The sequence below is a fragment of the Lissotriton vulgaris genome, chromosome 9 (assembly GCF_964263255.1).
Source record: "Lissotriton vulgaris chromosome 9, aLisVul1.2, whole genome shotgun sequence".
Lineage (NCBI taxonomy): Eukaryota > Metazoa > Chordata > Amphibia > Caudata > Salamandridae > Lissotriton > Lissotriton vulgaris.
In genome coordinates, this window is record NC_141697.1 from 1077326312 (window position 1) to 1077346703 (window position 20392).

The 20392-nt window shown below is 41.7% G+C and overlaps 1 protein-coding gene across 1 annotated transcript in view; it reads right to left on the reverse strand.

Moving 5' to 3' along the window:
- Positions 1-20392, reverse strand: part of FAM3D (FAM3 metabolism regulating signaling molecule D) — a 393825-nt gene that overhangs the window by 164891 nt on the left and 208542 nt on the right. Inside the window, exon 5 of the mRNA XM_086939065.1 lies at positions 4781-4910. Within this exon, the coding sequence (XP_086795191.1) occupies positions 4781-4910 (130 nt within the window). The remainder of the gene's footprint in view (positions 1-4780; positions 4911-20392) is intronic.

Here is a 20392-nt window from a genome sequence, read left to right on the forward strand (position 1 = left end):
GCTGCGATTCATACTCTACCTGGAGGCGAGCCTGCCACTTGGTGCGCAGACTGTCCAACAGGGGTGAGGAATACAAATGATAGACCAGGAGTCTGTAAAAGCTGGACATCACCCCCGGAAATGTTGTCACACCTTTAGGTAGCTATGGAGGGCGGAAGGCTCCATGGCAGGGGGCCTAGGCAGTAAGCAAGACAGTGACTCAGCTGGAGGTACCTCCAGTATTGACGGGGCGGGACACCGAACTCTTTATGTAGTGCCTCAAAGGACTTGATAACCCCTGAGCAAGCACATGATGGAGGGTAAAAAATCCCTGTATTGCACAGGGCAGCCTAATCAAGCACCTTACCACCGATGAAGAGGCTGACATTGCCCCACAAGGGAACCTGATCATGAAGCCAAGCATCCACTGAGAAATGTTAGTGTGCCCGCACCCACTATTTGGCCATAGGTTGGAGCATTGGATTCCTCGAGCTGGGTCTGGAAGCATCATAAAGGGAAATGGGGTACAGCCCCGTAGGCACTCCAGTATTTTTGGGTTCATTCGTGTCCCACAGAAGGGGGTATGGGGTCTGGGCAACATGTAGGCAAGTTGCACTAAGTGCAAGGCTAGGGAAAAATGCTCAACTGAGGGGGGCCTAGTCCGCCACACAAGCGGTGTGCTATGAGTCTGCTACTGGCCAGCATGGGTGGTATGACCCCCAGAAGAAGGACATAATGCCCTTATACACTGAGTGTAGCAGTCAAAGAGACACGAGCAAAGGAAGTGTGCCCAAAATGTAGGTGAATCTCAGCTAAGTCACTATCTTGACCACCTTCACCCTTCCCCATAGCGAGATACTGAGGTGGGACCACTTATCGTAGTCCAATTTTGTGAGTGCCCGTTGCAGGTTGTTTGTCACCATGGGGTCCAGATCATGGTTGATGTAGATCCCAAAATATTTGATTCATGAGGGCTCCCATTGAAATGGTTAGGCAGATACGGCTGCTTGGGTGGTCACCCGCGAAATCGTCAGGGTCTCACTCTTGCCCCAGTTGATCTTGTATCCCGAGAGTGCAGTGCAATCGGAGATAATGTGCAATAGAACCGGGAGCAAATAAGGGTGATTCGAGAGCATGAGCAAGATGTTGTCTGCATAGGGATAAGGGCAGCAACCCGTCAGGGGGAGGGATGCCCACTAACTGTGGTGACTAGTGCAAGGTCGCCCTGCACATGGGGAAAGAGTCTGAGAGAAAACCCCTTCAATTGACCTGAGCAGTGAGGGAGTCATAAAGTCACTGGACTTTGGATTTAAAATCCCCTCTGAGACCAAACACCTGGAGCATCTTAAAGAGGTAGCCCCATTGAATCATGTTAGATGCTTTCCCACTGTCCAGGGAAAGGGCCAGGGCATTCTGGGGCAGGACTTTGGTGGATCACACTGCATGGGCCAGGGTACGGAGGTGGTACTGTGATGAGTGCTCAGGAACAAACTCCTCCTGGGAGTGATGGATCAGTGTTGGGATAACCATCTCAAGCGTTGTTCCACCAGAACCCCAGCCAACCACTCAGTGGGCCTGGCGAGGATCCCACCAGCTGGCTAAGCAGTCTGCATGTAGGGAGGAGAGGCAGGTGTCAAAGGTCCGAGGACGAAGGTTGATGTGGGCAAGGGAATGGCACTGCACAGACCCCCGTATGCAGCCCTTTACGAGGTTGGTCGTCCAGCTGGGTTGCAAATCAGACACCCGTGGGCATCTCGAAGTCACAACCAGTAAAGGGAGAGAGGACCAGACTCTGTTCTTTAAAGTATTTTAAGCACATAAGTTCTTAAGAGGCAAACCCCTGAACACCTCAAAGGCTACATAGTTGGAATAATATGAGGGGCTATCTAGAGCTGATTCAAAAAAGCTTCCTTACATTATAAGTAGGCCTATTACGAAAAAGACTAAAAATAGGTTTACTTGAAGTGAGCAATATATACTTCAACCAAGGACTCCAAATATTGCCTTTTATAAGGTAAACAGTCAAAATATCGAGTACAAAATATCGAATGGACATAATATCGAGTTTAAAATATAGAATGGACAAAATATCGAATGGACAGAATATAGACATCAATATTATCGTTTTTAAGGTAAGTAATGTAATATTAAATGTTAAAAATACAGAAAGTTAAAATATCGAAGTATATAATATAGGTTATTAAAATTATAGAATTTTTAATAATATCGAATTTTTGATAGTGTTTTTTATGTTATTATATGTGTGAAAAGTGTGTATTTATGTTATAACTAATTTTAATTATTGAATTTAGTTTTTTTAAGTTTTGCGTAATTTAATTATGTAGTGGTTTGTGGGTTTATAGGGGAATAGGGTGGGAAGTAATTTAATTATAATTAATTAAATATGTAAATGTATTTATTAGTATTAATTTTTCATTAATTGTTAATTAATTTATATGTGGTAATTAATTAATTTTTAATTGGCAATTAATTTTAATTAATTGATTAATTGCTAATTATGTTAATTGTACTAATTTATTTTCTGTAGCGGGTTGTGGGTTTATAGGGAAATTGGGTGGGAAGTAATTGAATTATAATTAATTAAATATGTATAATTATTTATTGGTATTTATTTAGAATTCATTGTTAATTAGGTTTTTATGGGTAATTAATTAAATTTTAATTGCCAATTAAATAAATTTAATTGATTAATTGCTAAATATGTTAATTTTACTAATTTATTTTCTGTAGCGGGTTGTGGGTTTAAAGGGGAATAGGGTGGAAAGTAATTTATTTATAATTAATTAAATAATACAATTTATTTATTTGTAATTATTGTGAATTCATTGTTAATTAAGTTTTAATTGTTAAATAATTAATTGATAATTTATAAATAATTTGTATTAATAGGTAACTTATTGTAATAATTAATGTTAATAAGTAATTTTAATAGATTAATTATTATATTATATTAAATTGGTAATTACTTTAATTATTTTTTTATAGATATTAATTTATATTTTTTAAATTAATATATGAAGTATTTACTTTTCCTACTGTTGCACTCTCTGGAGTGGGAATAGTAATTTTAACCCCTACGCTATCCAATGCATTCCCTACTGTTGCACTCTTTGGAGTGGGAATAGTAATTTTGACCCCTACGCTATCCAACGCTTTCCCTACTGTTGCACTCTTTGGAGTGGGAATAGTAATTTTTACCCCTACGCTATCCAACGCTTTTCCTACTGTTGCACTCTTTGGAGTGGTAATAGTAATTTTTACCCCTACGCTAACCAACGCTTTCCCTACTGTTGCACTCACTGGAGTGGGAATAGTAATTTTTACCCCTACGCTATCCAAAGCTTTCCCTACTGTTGCACCCACTGGAGTGGAAGTAGTAATTTTTACCTCTACGCTATCCAACGTTTTCCCTACGGTTGCACTCACTGGAGTTGGAATAGTAATTTTTACCCCTACTCTATCCAACGCTTTCCCTACTGTTGCACTCTTTGGAGTGGGAATAGTAATATTAACCCTACGCTATCCAACGCTTTCCCTACTGTTGCACTATTTGGAGTATGAATAGTAATTTTTACCCCTACGCTATCCAACGCTTTCCCTACTGTTGCACTCTGAAGTGGGAATAGTAATTTTAACCCCTAAGCTATCCAATGCTTTCCCTATTGTTGCACTCTTTGGAGTGGGAATAGTAATTTTTACCCCTACACTATCCAACGCTTTCCCTACTGTTGCACCCACTGGAGTGGTAATAGTAATTTTTACCCCTACGCTATCCAATGCTTTCCCTACTGTTGTACTCACTGGAGTGGGAATAGTAATTTTTATCCCTCCGCTATCCAACGCTTTCCCTTCTGTTGCACTCTCTGGAGTGGGAATAGTAACTTTTACACTTCCGCTATTGTACGGTAATAATATTGGATATTATTTAATTATATTATGTTACTATATATATATGTTTTAACAAATATGATGTAAAAAAATTGGTATAACTTTAATTAATTATTTCATTATTATAAGTTAATGTAAGTATTTTTATGTATATTTTAGTAATTAATTTTTAATATTAATTTAATTTAACATTGTTTTTAATAAAGTCGATATTTTTATAAACTATATTTTTGTAAACAATATTTTTTACTCAATATTTTTGTACTTACCTGTTTGTACATACAAACTCGATATTCTGTCTGTCGATATTTTTCAACTATATTTTTGATAGTCGATATTATGTATCTCGATATTATGTCAGTGATCCCTTTTATAACATACATCCTAGTTGACAGAAGAAAGAGGCAAAGACAAGGGATCATAGCATGAAATGCCACAACATGGAAAATGAGTAAGGAAGTAAAATAAGGAGGAGGGAGGAGGGAGGAACCTGGAGACATAGAATGGGGAGACTACAGGACTTGGAAGAAGTGGAATCAGTGGACACCAGTTGTGAAAAGAACAACCTATGGTTTCAAAGCATGTTGGAGATATCAGCCGATCAGACAGTAAAGTTTGGTGAACTATTGCTGGGAAGTAAATATAAATGTGCATTTATTCATAATAGGTAGCACATTGATAACGGAGAGATTGTGAAAGTCAACCAGAATGGAGATTATTTGAGGCATACTTTGGATTCTTAGTAGGCATCAGTCATCATTTAACATTCAATATATGACCACATTATGTGAATTGGTGGCAACAAGAGAGAATAGATTGCTAAAAGGGTAGCAGAGAAAATGAAACTGAAACACAACTATAGCAGCAAACCTTTTCTTCCCACAAGACTTACATTTTGTCCTCAAAGCACATTGTAGGGCCAACAACATTAGCTGCTCCACTTATTATTCTAAATGCGTAGTAATCTTCAGGGCAATGCTTGTCAATTCCACATTTCGTTGCAGGTGCTTGTGCTTTTGTAGCTAAATGGAAAGAAAACAGAAAACATTTCTTAATCTTTGAAGTTTAGTTTAGAATTATGACAGTGGTGCTTTATGCTTGTGTGGCAGCCAAGGTTCTCAGGATGTAGGATATGTCTTGTGCATTTCTGACCCCATGAGATCAAAGAATTATGAGTAATCATTTTATTGATATTACATGTGCTCCCCAGTTGCTACAAGCCTCAATCTACTCAAAAATGTGGATTTCAGAAGTCTAATGAGATAGGAATCAGATGCTACCCCAGCGTAAGCAACAGCATTGATTGATTGCAGTCGATACACAGAAAAAGCATAAATTAGGGGTGAGATAATCAGCGAGCGAGAAAGAGTCACCAAATGAGTGACTTTTAACTATATTAGTCCTTAGTGGCTCTGAAAATCAGCCTCTTATTAACATTGGTTCTGTATAAGAAGGTTTTGTATAAGAATGCTATCAAGTACCGTATTTAGGGTAAGACACTAAAAGGTCACCGCTTCTGGCAGGAGCAGGACGCAGCTACCACTTGGTCTCAATAAGCAGTGGCCACATTGCTGTAGGATGAGGGTGACAAAATAGTGCTTAACTAGAGGCACCATACAACCGTTCATCCGTTCTAGCATTATTATAACATAAATACAATGATGTGCATGTATCATACACCATGTACTGAATTCCCATATTATTTCTTGGAGGATGGAGGACTACACATGGTGTTTTCTTTAGAGAGGGTAGTGAAGTATGTCTCGACCATCATACTTCTCAAGGTAAAAGGTTGCATGATCCACAGTTAAGAACATGTGGGGAAAAAAATCACACAGAGGGTCCATTCCAATCAGGTAGTAACAATGACACAATATTGTTGCCTGTACTCTGTTATTTTTATAAATGGTTCTGTAATGCTTCATTGTATTGCAAAGTTGGAAAAAAGAGGAATTTCTTACGGTATGTTACTTGGATTTTCTGAAGCCCAAACTAACAGGCACATGCATCATTGTTGGCTTTTGCAATTTCTTAAGTGCGATTTTTAAGGAATCACAATTAAGAAATCGCAAAAGCCTATGCATAAAGAAATCGTGGAAACATTTGCGATTTCTTAAAATTCCTTAATTGCGACTCGCAAATTGCGAATCACAATTAAGGAACACCTCCCCATTCATTCCTATGGGCCTAGAGGCCCATAGGAATGAACGAAAGACATTCTCAATTTGCGATTAGTAATCAGCGAATCGCAAATTGAGAATGCAATTTCAAGGGTGCAGGGGTGTCCAAAGGACACCCTGTTGCACGCCTGAAATCAATCTGTGCACTTATCTTGTGCACACACATGTCCTTAGGGCATGTGTGTGCACAACATGAAACTTTGAAAAATGCACAAAAGTGCATTTTTCAAAGTTTTTGCAAATTACCATGAGGTTCAACCTCATGGTAATTTGCTCCCCCTAATTGCGAACTCACAATTTTTAAAGTTTCATGCATTGCATTTAAGGAATCGCAAAATGCAATTCCTTAAATGCAATCACAATTTGAGAATTCGCAAATATTTGGGAATTCTCAAATTGCGAGGGCCTTCACCCTTCATCCATTCCAAAAGCAGAATTTGCGATCGCAAACGGCCGATTTTTGCGATTCGCACTGTTTGTGATCGCAAAATCCTTTGATGCATGTGCCTGTTGGTCTCTAAGCACACCTGAGTAGTTGGGTAATGTAGTCTTCTACAGTTAGTGCCCTTAACTTGGAACCGAGAATATAATCTATTACTTGTCAAGTGGTCAGCATGCGGATATTATTGTGAAGGTGTGTGTGTGGTTAGTCACAATGGAGTCTTCAGGAGTGGATCATCTCTCCCTTCCCCTAAATTAAGCATGTGCAAGGATGGCAGTGGTTAGGGATGGGGATCTATATATGCTTCTGGAGTTTGTGTGTACTTCCTTAATATGTGTTTTATGTTTTGTCCCATCAGGGGTGCTGTTAATGGCAGCTGGACCCCCAGGCCATCATCAGAACCCCGACTACACATCACTGAGTTACATGGGTACAGAAGGTAGGTCAGTGTGCACATGTAGACAATTGTGTAATTTTGTGATGTATACTACAGGTGTACTATGTTGTCTGCTAAGTGAAATTGTTGGACAGTACTTTCCTGAAGAGGCTACTGTGGTATGTTGTGAGAAACAGTGTCATAATACAGAGGACGAGAGGACAAGATTTGGAGGAGCTATGAGGTACGGTGGAGAATGCTTATACTGATGCAGGATAACTTGTTAGTGTGCCTATGCAATGCTAATGGTGTATGTAGCATTGTCACTGCCACTTTTAACATGGGTGAACAATTTGGGATTGTTTGCATTACTGTACTTTGTAGTGTGTTAAAGGTTAATGGTATTCCTACTGATGCTGTGTGGTGCTAATGTTAGATGCATGTTTCCCATTTGTAAAGATTGGCCTAACTTGTGGCACACAGCACAGGCATTAGTGGTGTGGTATACTACAATGAGGTTTACAAACATGGGAATTACTATATGGAGATGTACAGTGATGTGAATTAGTACAGAAATGAGCAGAATCACCTAACTTTGATCTACCACAAACGATTGCATAAGGTTTTTTTCAGATGATCTAGTAATACTATTAGTAAAGTCCACAACTGCTAAGAGGCTGTTTTCAAGCCTTGGGGTCTCATTTAGACATTGATGGAGTAGGTTCAACTCCCTCTCCACTCTCAGGGTTCATCTGCCTCTTTCATAGATTGGCAACGTGCTAGAGTTGCATCCTCTGGTTTCATTGATGGAAAGCCTTGACAGACTGCACACCCATCATTGGGCCATTTGTGAGTACACATCAAAAAGTCCCATCCTACTTAGCGTGGTCATTCTAACTTTCATTGTATCTGTTCAAGACCAAAAAGAAAACTCAGGAAAAAATCCAAATAACCAAGGCGGTATGTGAGAAAACACACATGGCCAGATTCACAACGGTAAACTGAGACAAAAGTCTAACTTTATGACTTTCAGTATTTACAAAGGGCATTTATGAGTAGTAAAGTTAGACATTTGTCTCAGTTTAACTTAAGATCTGTTCTTACATCTAATTGAGACCAAACCTTAAGATAAACTGAGACAAAAGTCTAACTTTACTATTTGTAAATGCCCTTTGTGAATACCGAAAGTTGTAAAGTTACACTTTCGTCTCAGCTTACCTCTGTGAATCGGGCCCAATGTGCATAAGAGATATAGATTTTTTGTTTTTCAGACACACACAACCCCACACCTGAAGGGGGACGACCCACCACCACCAGCAACAGGCCGCCCGCAGAAGCTGGAACAAGATCACAGCAGACCAGCTCGCCACCTCCCTGAGCCAGCACCCTCCTGCCAGCTCAGCGAACCCCAGCCAGGCCGCCGACAACCTCACGAAGTGGATCAGCATCTGCGCGGACGAGCTCGCCCCGCTGAGGACCCCGCCCAGCAGACCCGGCAGGAAGAAAGCCCCGTGGTTCACCGACGAACTCAAGAGCTCTAAGAAGAACTGCCGAGCCCTCGAGAAAGTCTGGAGAAGGGAACCTACACCGGACAACAGGACCACCCTCAAGCTGGCCACCCGGAAGCACCACCAGCTGATCCGCGCCGCCAAGAAAACTGCATTCAAGGACCAGCTGGACAACAACGCACACAACAGCAAGGAACTCTTCAACATCGTGAAAGAGCTTTCCAACCCCAGCGCAGGAAACAACGACATCACCCCATCGCAAGACCTCTGCAACTCCCTCGCTTCATACTTCCACAACAAGATCGCGTACATACACAACAGCTTCAACAACCAACCAACGCACACCATGACCGAACAACCACCCCCCACCACCACCCTCCACGCCTGGACCCCGATCAGCACCGAAGACACCATCCGCACGATGAACTCCATCCACTCCGGATCACCGACCGACCCCTGCCCTCACCACGTCTTCAACAAGGCGGACGCCGTCATCGCACCCCACCTGCGAGACATCATCAACACATCCTTCGACACCGCCACCTTCCCTGAGAGCTGGAAGCACACCGAACTCAGCGCTCTACTCAAGAAACCAACAGCGGACCCCACCGAACTCAAGAACTACCGCCCCATCTCGCTCCTCCCGTTTCCAGCCAAAGTCATCGAGAAGACCGTCAACAAGCAGATGGCCGCCTTCCTCGAGACGAATGGATCCCTCGACCCCTCACAGTCCGGCTTCCGAGCCAATCACAGCACCGAGACCGCCCTCATCGCCGCCACCGATGACATCCGAGCCCTGATGGACAACGGAGAAACAGCGGCCCTCATCCTCCTAGACCTCTCCGCGGCATTCGACACTGTCTGCCACCGCACCCTAGTACAGCGCCTCAGCAACGTCGGAATCCAGGACAAGGCGCTGGAATGGATCATCTCCTTCCTCGACGGAAGAACACAGAGAGTCCGCCTACCACCGTACAAGTCCGAGGCCTCCAAAGTCATCTGCGGCGTCCCTCAAGGATCCTCTCTGAGCCCCACCCTCTTCAACGTCTACATGAGCCCCCTCGCGGCCATCGCACGCCAACACAACCTCAGCATAATCTCCTACGCCGACGACACCCAGCTGATCCTCTCCCTGACCAACGACCCCGCCTCCGCCAGAGCCAACCTGCACGAAGGGATGAAAGAGGTAGCCGAGTGGATGACGACCAGCCGCCTGAAACTGAACTCTGACAAGACGGAGGTCCTCATCCTGGGCTCTTCACCCTCCGCCTGGGACGACTCCTGGTGGCCTGCCGCCCTGGCACCGCACCCAAACCGACAGACCATGCACGCAACCTGGGCTTCATCCTGGACTCCTCCCTCTCCATGACCAGGCAAGTCAACAACGTCTCCTTGGCGTGCTTCAACATCCTACGCATGCTACGGAAGATCTTCTGGTGGATCCCCACCGAGACCAGGAAGACCGTCACCCAGGCCCTCGTCACCAGCCGACTGGACTACGGCAACGCCCTCTACGCCGGTACCACCGCCAAGCTCCAGAAGAGACTCCAGCGGATCCAGAACGCCTCAGCCAGACTCATCCTCGATGTCCCATGAACCAGCCACATCTCCGGACATCTGAGAGACCTTCACTGGCTCCCCGTCAACAAAAGAATCACCTTCCGCCTCCTCACCCACGCACACAAAGCCCTACATGACCAAGGGCCGAGCTACCTCAACAGCCGGATCAACTTCTACGCTCCCAAACGCCACCTCCGATCAGCCAACCACGCCCTCGCCGCCGTCCCCCGCATCCAAGAGCGACTACAGGAGGAAGGTCCTTCTCCTACCTGGCCGCCAAGACCTGGAACTCCCTCCCGACCGACCTGCGCCTGACCCAAGACCACCTCTCCTTCAGGAAGAAGCTGAAGACCTGGCTGTTCGAGCAGTAGCGGCACCCTCCCTCCCCCAGCGCCTTGAGACCCTACGGGTATGTAGCGCGCTCTATAAATGTCATTGATTGATTGATTGATTGATTTTGCTTACAGAAAACAAAAACATTTGCCAAGCAGGCAATAACAATATGGCGCTCACTTTGAAATCTTCGTTCCTTCTGTGCATTCACAGCAGCAGCAGATGTACAGAAGGCATTGGGATCATTTTTTTATATAGTGGTATTGTGTGAACCCAAAGACAAAGCAATCGCAGATAAACCCACAGTTTAGCCCAGAGGTCTAAGACCTACTGATATGACAAAAAAAGCCAAGGCTGTTAAGTGGAATCATATTGTATCTTGTTAAATTAGCCTCTGCTCTCAGCCATTTTGTATACCAGTGTAATATTGTGAGAGTTAACATCCTCATGCTTCAAACCTGACACGAGGATGTCCTTCAACACTTTGCATCTTTTGTACCGTGTTCCACGATCCAGTGCTGAACGCGGCATGCCAGGATTCCAACAACGTTAGTCAGTTGTCGGAAATCCTGGTATGCGGCATGAGCCCCCGGTTGTGGTGCAGTTGTTACTGGAATTAAAGAAGCCTAAATAATCTTCATTGGAGTCCAGTACTCTTTTCATTACAACCACCCCTGTTTTGTGTCTCTGCGGGAACTCTGGTGAAGTTAGAAGTTATGTGTTCACTGAAAGCTGGTTGTAATGATAAGGCTCGCGTGTCAGAGTCAGCAGCCCTGCCCTGCCGACGGGCCTACGTGCACAGATGTCTGTAACCTCCCTTGCCTATCTACAAAAATGAAGTGGGTATGGGATTATCAGGATTCTACAGTACAGCATGTAGACGTTGTGTAAGGGGTTGTGCAAGCGTTATGTAAAAAAATGCCATAAAAGGGTTATGTAAAATGTGATGTAACCATGACTAAGGGGTTTTCTAGTGATCTCCTAACGTACCCAAATTGTATGAAAAGGAAACCCTCAACCCTTCTAGTTCGTTCCCTCTCAGGCACTTGTAGCGTCTGTATGACAGAGCTATCTCATGATGAGATATAATAAAAGTGTGTTTTGTCCCAATCCAGTGTTAATCCTCATTTGTTGAACCTGTAGACAAGAGGTTGTCCCTGCACCAGTGAGATTGATAGGAATCTCACTTCTACAAATGGCACCCAATGTAGGGCCGATTGGGGGACACAGCTGGACCAGAAGGAGGTAATTTCGATGGGACAGAAACACTAATGGGCGCCCCGCAGACTGAGACTTGTGCTTATCGACCTGACCTTTGTGGCGGCTGTGTGTCTCAACTGGGGCTTTTCGGTTGGCATTTTTGGAGGTGATCTATTGGTCCGAGGATTGGCAGGTGGGAGTTGGAGTACTGCGATGATGTAGGATCAAATTGGTTGCCTTTTTGGATTTTTGTTAGTAAAAGTCATTTGTGCAAATGCCTATGACACGTAATGTGAGAAAATGTTCTCATCTTTTGGTTTTGGTATAAGAGTCTCTTAACACTATTGTTAAGAAGTATTTGGTAAACATGCCTGTTCTAAGCACTCTTCGTGCAGTATGTTGTTGTTGCAACAAAAATATTGGTTTAGAAGAAAGACAGCCAGTGCCTCTAGAAGGCACTCTGAATCATGAAAAGTACATTAAATATGGTATTCCTTCCAACCTTTTTACAGCATTATGGAATAAGTATACAAAAGCAGATGCTAGTTTACAGTGGCCACTTCATGGTACATTTGATTCAAATAAATTGCAATATATATAGAAGAGCAACTTTCTAAAAAGAAAAGTAGGCAATGTTTGATGCTTTAGCATTATGGAAAAAATATATTAAACAGAAAGACAAAGAGAGGAAGAAAGCTGAAGAGCAGACTATTGTGCAAAAGATTAAAGAGTTACAATTAAGAATGCAAGAAGAAAGTGTAGAAATTGATGAGAGAAGATTTAAACTTCAATTGCAAAAAGCATATGTGACAAAGGGAAAATCAGTGTCTAAAGGCTTAGAGGAGGAGGATTCAGAACTAGAAGAGATGCTTTGCAGACCAGCTCCACCTCCTTATGTGCCAAACCCTGTTGGGAATATTGCAGTCCCGATGGCGCCATCCCCGTTACCTTCAGTAGTTCAAATGTATCCTCCATTGCCTGCTGTCTCTGCTGCAACTCCTGTCCTTGATAGAAAGACTGAAGCCCTTACACCCACAAATTTCTAAAAGACGTCATAGAACTACCCTTATGGAAGATGACAAAGTGGATTTATTGGTTAGGGCTTGTGAATGGGTTCGGGATGACAATATACGATTGGATGAGGTTTTCATGACTTTAACACAATACCCACAAATGAGTCAGCAGAATGTTTTGGGGAAATGGCTAATGCACTGATAGAGGACTGGAGGACTAATATGGATGAGGAACCCCTTGTGAATTAATAAGGTTATGTAAAAAGACGAATGAAGGAGCGCTAACCGCTGCTCCTTTAAAACTAGTGGTAGAAGAGATATTTACATGGGAAAGAAAACTTAAGAGGCTCATGTCACCCTTAGCTAAAGCTTTTCCTATGCGAGAAGCGATCCCTGTGTTTCAAGCAGCCGTAGGTGACGGTCAGGGTGGTAACGCAGCTTGGTTCCGATTCCAATGGATTTATTCCCCTTGAAAGCGATTATATGTCTTGGCCCTTAAACATTCTTTACTTGACCGTAGAAAAAACCAGAGTGCATTTTATGACGAATTGAATGCTGCAGTGACTTCTTGTGTTATGACTTTAGTTGATATTCATATGTTTTTAGGATTGATATTGCCCCCTGACCTTTGGCATATAGTCCACAAACATGGCCATGCAGCTTTTGGTGGTACTTGGGAGCAATTAAAAGCGGAGGATAAACCACCACAGCTTATATTAGAATTACCGGGTCACATCATTACTTATTTGAAAGAGATAGGGCCCGATTCACAGAACGAACCTAAGACAAAATCCTAAACTTACTACTTTTGGTATTCACAGAAGTTAGGATTTTGTCTTAAGTTTGTCTTAAGACAGACTTAAGACAGACTTAAGTTAGGATTTTGTCTTAAGTCTGCCTTAAGACAAACTTAAGACAAAATCCTACCTTCTGTGAATACCAAAAGTAGTAGGTTTAGGATTTTGTATGAAGTTAGTTCTGTGAATCAGGCCCCATAGTGCCACCGAAAAAAATATCATGGGCAAAATTGGTAGCTTGCAAACAAAGGAAAGATGAGTCAGTCCCTGATTTTTTCACAAGGTTTGAAACGAAATTTCATAATTACAGTGGTCAAGACACAACTTCTGATACAGGTCAACATTTATTTGTGGATACATTTGTAGCTAACTTTTTACGTGAGATTTCGTAGAAATTACAAATAGCTAAAAGTACGTGCGCTTCCTCTACTCTGCCAAAGATTTTGGACACGGCCCAGTATTATGAGATTCAACTAATGATGAAAAAGAAAAGAAAGAGGTTAAAACTAAGGACTTAAAAACTAAAATCTTGTTGTAACAGGTTTATGGGCCACAGAGGAGAGGTAGAGGTTGTGGAGTGTTTAGAGCTGACTTCCCAAGGAGGACTAATGAAGACTCTCGGATGTTTGGTTCATTGGGTCGGAATCAATGTGCATATTGTGAACAGGACGGACGTTGGCGATCCGACTGCCCATTGCTTCACAAACAAGGTAGAGGTACGGGCTGGGTAGTGACAAGGGGCCCTCAGCAGTGTCCTGGTCCTAGTAATAGACAGAATTATTTTGACAATCCTGCCCCGACGAAAGCCTATTATGCAGATGATTTTAGTGCATCTGATATTACAGGTGTGCATTTTAACTAGGACAGTGTAGGGGAGGGATCGGTTTCCATACTGATAAATCAGACAAGCCTATATGTTAATGCTGAAATATTGGGGACCTCGCAGAAGTTTCTAATGGATTCTGGGGCTACACAAAGTGCGCTTTCTAAAAAACTGACCCCTGGGACTCCCTTGTCTGGCCATAATAACCTGTCCATAGGCTTTGCTGGAAAGCCTATTCTTAGTCCTGTGTCTAAACACCTGGATCTTACTATTGGACCGCTTACTGTTAGTTCACCGTTCCTTCTTGTGCCAAATTGTCCTGATAATTTGCTGGGTCTCGACTTACTCAAACATTTCCATGCACGCATCTATTGTTGACCGGATGGTGTATATGCTACGTTTGGTAAGCTGATGCGTAATAAGCAGTATGTTATTGATGAAGTCTCACACATGCATTATCCACTGTCCCGCCTTCTGTGTGGACGGAGGGAGATACTGATGTGGGTTTATTATCTATTGAACTGGTACATATTCAGGTCAAACAGAATTCTGTTTTGCCCTGCATACCTTAGTATAAAATATTGCAGAAAGGTGAAAGCGCCTTAGTACGGATTATAGATACTCTTATTGTAAAAGGAGTTGTGGAGGAGACTGATAGCAATGTTTGTAATAGCCCTATCTTGCCTGTTTTGAAGTGTTCCATATCTGAAGATAAAGAAAAAGTTTATCACTTTGTAATCGATTTGCGTGAAATTAATAAAATTGTAGTGCTACAGTTTCCCGTAGTTCCAGATATTACTACTTTATTGACAATGATTCCAGCCACGGCTTGTGTTTTCTCACTAATTGACCTCAAGAATACGTTCCTTTCCATTCCCATTGCTCTCGCTAGCAGGTATTTGTTTGGTTTCTCTATTAAGGGGCGCTCATTCCAATTCTGTTGTGCTCCCCAGGGATATACAGAAAGTTGTAACAACCGCGTTGTGATTCCCTGCGGTGAAAAAGACTGCGGGATCACAACGTACATTCCCTGACACTATTCGAGTGATAATCAATCTGCTATGCCCAGCACTGGAAGTAGAGTCCGAATTTTTCACTTCTTTGCCAAGGAATCCGGTGAAGAGTAAAATAGCTGTTGTTTGCCTTGGCCCAGAGCTTCAGTTCCCTGACTTTGAAAGAGGCAGTATATCTAACGATCCTTGAAGCAATGGTGGATGAATTAGTGGACCATTTTTCTTGAGTACTTGTATTATTGGCTTTCTTTTTTACTATTATTGAACTGCAAGCCTTGTAAGAATTTTTTCTTTTTTTTCTTTATTTTTTAGTTTAGACTTTGTTGAGGTGAATAAGTGTTGTTTAATTAAAATGTTTGCTTGTCCTCTAAAATTCCCCATTGACTGGCACATGCATTGGACATAAACCATAGATTCCTTTTTTTAGAAGAAGAAAGAACATTTTGTGCAGCATTTTAAAGAGACAACACAGTTAAGAACATTGTTGGATTTTGGTCGCTAAAAATGGAGGAAGAACACCAGGATACTCAACACCTCACATTGAGAGAGAAAACCTGAAAACAGATGTTCATTTGCTTAGCAGCAGTTTAATTAGTGTAGTAGGAATTCGTGCTATAATTGTACATGTGAAATTCCCTTTGCATACGCGTATACCTCCAACATCCACACCGTCTAAACATGACCATTTCACACTGTCACTGATAGATGAAAAACATAGGCTCTCCTAAAAGAATAATTAATTTATTTGAATGTTGCATTACACTCATAGCAATACTAACATTTCTAATTGTTGGGTTTGCGGATTGTTACCTGCACACCAGGGTGTAGGGGGAACTCCTCTCATCCAACTCCAATTCTCTCATAATGGTTCTAGTTGTGCGTGGTTTGAACTTTTATGGGCGGCAGAAGTTAGAGGCATTTCTAGAGCTGATGTGGGGGTCTTAATAAGAAACTGAATGCAGTATGTTATCCAGACGATGATGGTAATCCGCAAGCAAAGGGATCGGAATGGGAAACTGAGGAATATGCTTGAGGTACCGCTGCCACGAGATATGTCTTCACAAGGACACAAACCAAATTAGAGTAAGGATTTCTATTATAACAGTAACAGACACAGGACCTCTCCTATGTGTAAAAAGGTTTTGTCCTATTTTTGTAGGTAATAGTAATTGTAACACTGTATTGACTATGAAAGGTCCGGCTCTTAGTAGTTTTTTAGCATCCCTAATGCATATTTTATTTGTGGGAATAAGGGTTATTTGTATCTACCCCTAGGATGGTCAGGGACTTGTTACATATCTTTCCTCCTCCCTTCCATTTATTAAACTCCAGCTTCTTATCATAAGACTGGATTATCGCCTCTCAATCCTTTATTAACTCGGACCAAGATAATGATAGATATCAAAGCAGTGAATCAGACTGACACCTCATTGCAAGAATATGTTGACATAAACTTGGGTATTTTTTTCTTCGCTGGACCACCCCTTAACCTTAGGAACATACGAAGACTCACTAGGGTAGTTGAGGCAGTAGTTAATAGAAATGTGACAGCTCTAGGTAACTTCACTGAGGAACTCCAGGTGGCAAGGCTTGTAGTTTTGTTATATGTTGTGTGATATCTCTTTATATGTTACTTGTATTGTTTCCACTGCACTTATCACTGATAACACAGTTGTTTTCACTTGGACACTTTTCTTTAAAGCTCAATGGCACCTATGATGACAACAGGGCCGTCCTGGTGAGTACCTACCAGGGGTCCCATTGGTGGTGCGCCCGTGAGGTGCTATCTTGCTTTTGCACATTTTTTTCTAACCACATGTTGGTGTGGGTTTCTCCTCTGTCTAGATAAGGGGATGGGCTTTTTAAAGGTGGGCTACTGACTGGTGTATACCCTACCCTACATTCAAAAGGATTGAGAGGTTGTTTGTAATGGATTACGACATGTGATACCCCAGCTCGATTGAAATTGAATGCCCTAGACCTAGGTCAATATTGTAGTTGTGGCTTGCATATGTTTTCCTCTAGAGAGTGTGTTGCCTGGCAGCTTGGGATGGACCGTGAAGAGCAGGACAGCTACCCAGAGTGTCAGGCAAGTGGTTTAGACCAGCGGTTGTTAACCTGTGGTTTGGGGACCCCTGGGGGCCCATACTGCCTGCTCAGGGGGTGCACAAGTGCTTAGAAAATCAAATAGAGTTAACAGATAAATGGAGTATATATATATATATATATATATATATATATATATATATATATATATATACATATATATCTGTCATGCGATCAAGACAGGGTCATGCTGCTGGCTATGGAGAAATAAAGCACTGCATTTTCACTTCAACTATTAAGTGGTCTGTTCCTGATTTTGTACTACCTGCACTGCTTCAGGATTGCGGTATATATATATATATATATATATATATATATATATATATATATATATATATATATATATATATATATATATATATGAGAGCACAGGATTCCCTCTCTCCAGCTCTGCGTACGCGGTCACAGCCTCCACGCCAACCACAGGAAGGAAAAGACGAACCACCAATCTGGCAGGCAAATAGTGTTTATTTATTGCAGTTCACACAGCCATTTGTCAGCGACGCGTTTCGAGCACGGATGCCCTTGCTCATATATATATTCACTGAAAAAAACATATGTTTCTGGGACGTTATGGTTATTCGGACATTTGACTCATATAAAACCAGAGAAAATCGCCAGTTATAGTTAGTTGAGCTAACTATAACTTACGAGCCCGCAATGCACTGGTCATGACATCACATATTACATCACTCATGACGTGGTCAGTGACATCACTCATGACATCTCAAATGACATCACTGATGACACCATCCAGTGAATATGTGTTTCTGGAAAGTTTAAATATTTTTCATATATATCTATGCCAAGGTGTATCGAAGAATGAGTGGATTTACAAGTGCCTGAATGGATTATTTAGTAGGTGCATGACTGACTGTATAAGTGAGTGATTGAACGTGACTGATTGAAGTCTGTATTAGTCTCTCAATTGGTGTGTAAGTGGCTGTATGGGTTGGTGAGTAGCTACATGAGTGTCTATATGGGTTATTGATTTGTTCTTTGAGTATATGTATGGGTGCCTGAGTGTCTGTGTGTTGTGTGACTCTGTGCATAGATATCTGAGTGAGTGATTCACTGGTTGTATTGATTCAAAAGTACATCTGGGAAGGGCTGTATGGGTGAGTTAGTGTGTCTTTGGGTGTGTTGGTGAGTGAATGAATGTCTCAGTGCTATATGTGTGAAGAAGTACATATGTTTTAAGGCAGTATATGTGAGTGTTGGAATATATAAATGACTATACGTGAGAGTAAGTTATTCGAAGAGTGTGTGTATAAATGAGTGTCTGCTTCTATCAGTGATTGTATAAGACAGTAAGTATGTGTTAGTCTCTGCATAAATAAGTGATGTAGTGTGTGTATAAATAACGGAGTTGGTGTGTATAACTGTATACATGAGTAAATTGTTATGTGATTGATTCTTTGCATGACTGACCAGGTGTGTGAGTAACTCTGTGGATGAGTAGCAGAGTGTTACTGTTTGTATAGGGGTATGAATGCATGTTATAGTACTGTATTGATGAGTAACTGTATGTATAAGTGAGTGGATGTGTGTATAGACCTAGGAAATAGCGGTTGGTTTGTACTATCTGGCATTGTTGTGCGTATGGTTTCAAAAATAGTCGTCTGTGCGTGTATCAAACTTTATATTAGGGCATCAGTATATGCATCAGATTTTTACATGGATGATGTCATCAGTAATGTCATTTGAGATGTCATCAGAGATGTCATCAGTGATATGTGACATCATCACCAGTGCATTGCAGACGTGCGAGTTATAGTTAGCTCAACTAACCATAACTAGCAAATTTTTCTGGTTTTAAATGAGTCAAATGTCCAACTAACTGTAACGTCCCTGACACCTATGGTTTTTAAGTGAATTTCTAAGGCTTTTTAAATGCTAATTCCTAACTATAACGTCTGTAAAATATATGTTTTTTTCAATGAATTTAAAAGGTTTTTTAAATGTTAATTTCATATTTTAAAGTTTATAAAACCTATATTTTTTCTATTTAAAAAAAAAATATTTTGGAACTCTAGTATACTTCTTTTTTTAACTGTAAAAATTATGCAATGTTTTATATCTTCCCCCAAAAATATGTATCTCGTTTTTTTTGGGGGGGAGAAAACTGCACTCCCAAACTGGTAGCGTACCAAGCTCTATCACCACGCAAATCCGATCCACCATATTGCTAAACTTGTGAATGATGCGCATTTTGTATCCGACAGGTTTGTGACACTGCGTCCCGCGTAACATCATATACACATGAAGTCGGCCCAACTGCAGTACCAAGCTACGCGTTACGTCATGTACGTATGGGGTCGCACCAGCTGCGCATTGCGTATGCGACGAGTGCACGCTGCCAGGCCCTGTGTTACATCACAGATGTATGGTGTTGTATGGTGTCGCGCCGGGTACGCCATTTCCTTGGGCTCAAAAGTATATCTAAATAATTTTAAACTGTATATGACACAAAGCGATAATCTCAAATATTTTAAACATTTATATATTTTGACCTCTTATAAACTTATATTATGATAAATATATTTTCTTAAAATCTCGTCGGGTGCAGCCTCCTTGCACGCTCCGTGCACGATTGCCATGTGACCTTAAAAAAAAGCATTTGATTGCTTCATAACATTTCTCATTGTAACAGATGGACGACCCCACCCATTTTAGTCATTCTCTCTACAGCGTTTGATGAGAGACACTCTTCACCTTAAAGAGCTTTTTTGAATTTTTTTTGCTGTATAAATATATCTTATACTACACACAACATGCAACCATCATCTTGATCAATATTCATGACCTGTACATTAGCCTTCCATGTGTGATGGCCATGCATCTCAAACGTTACATCAAAAAACAAATGTGTGTTACACGATGCCCCTGGTGTGTGTGTGTGTGCACATTATTGTGCTGCCTTTCGGCCTGGGTATTGGTGGCTCTAAGAAGTATCATCAGCCACGGGCAGAGTTCACATCCTAGACCACATGTGACAAACAGTAAACAGTAAATTGTAGATTTGTATTGCTGTACGATCTGTTGTCAGGCTTTACCAATATAGTAGTGTGCTATATGTGAGACTTTCAGATTCACGTTTGACGTACATTGCTTGACTGTAATGAGCGTTATCACTGTGTATGACGTAGCCTC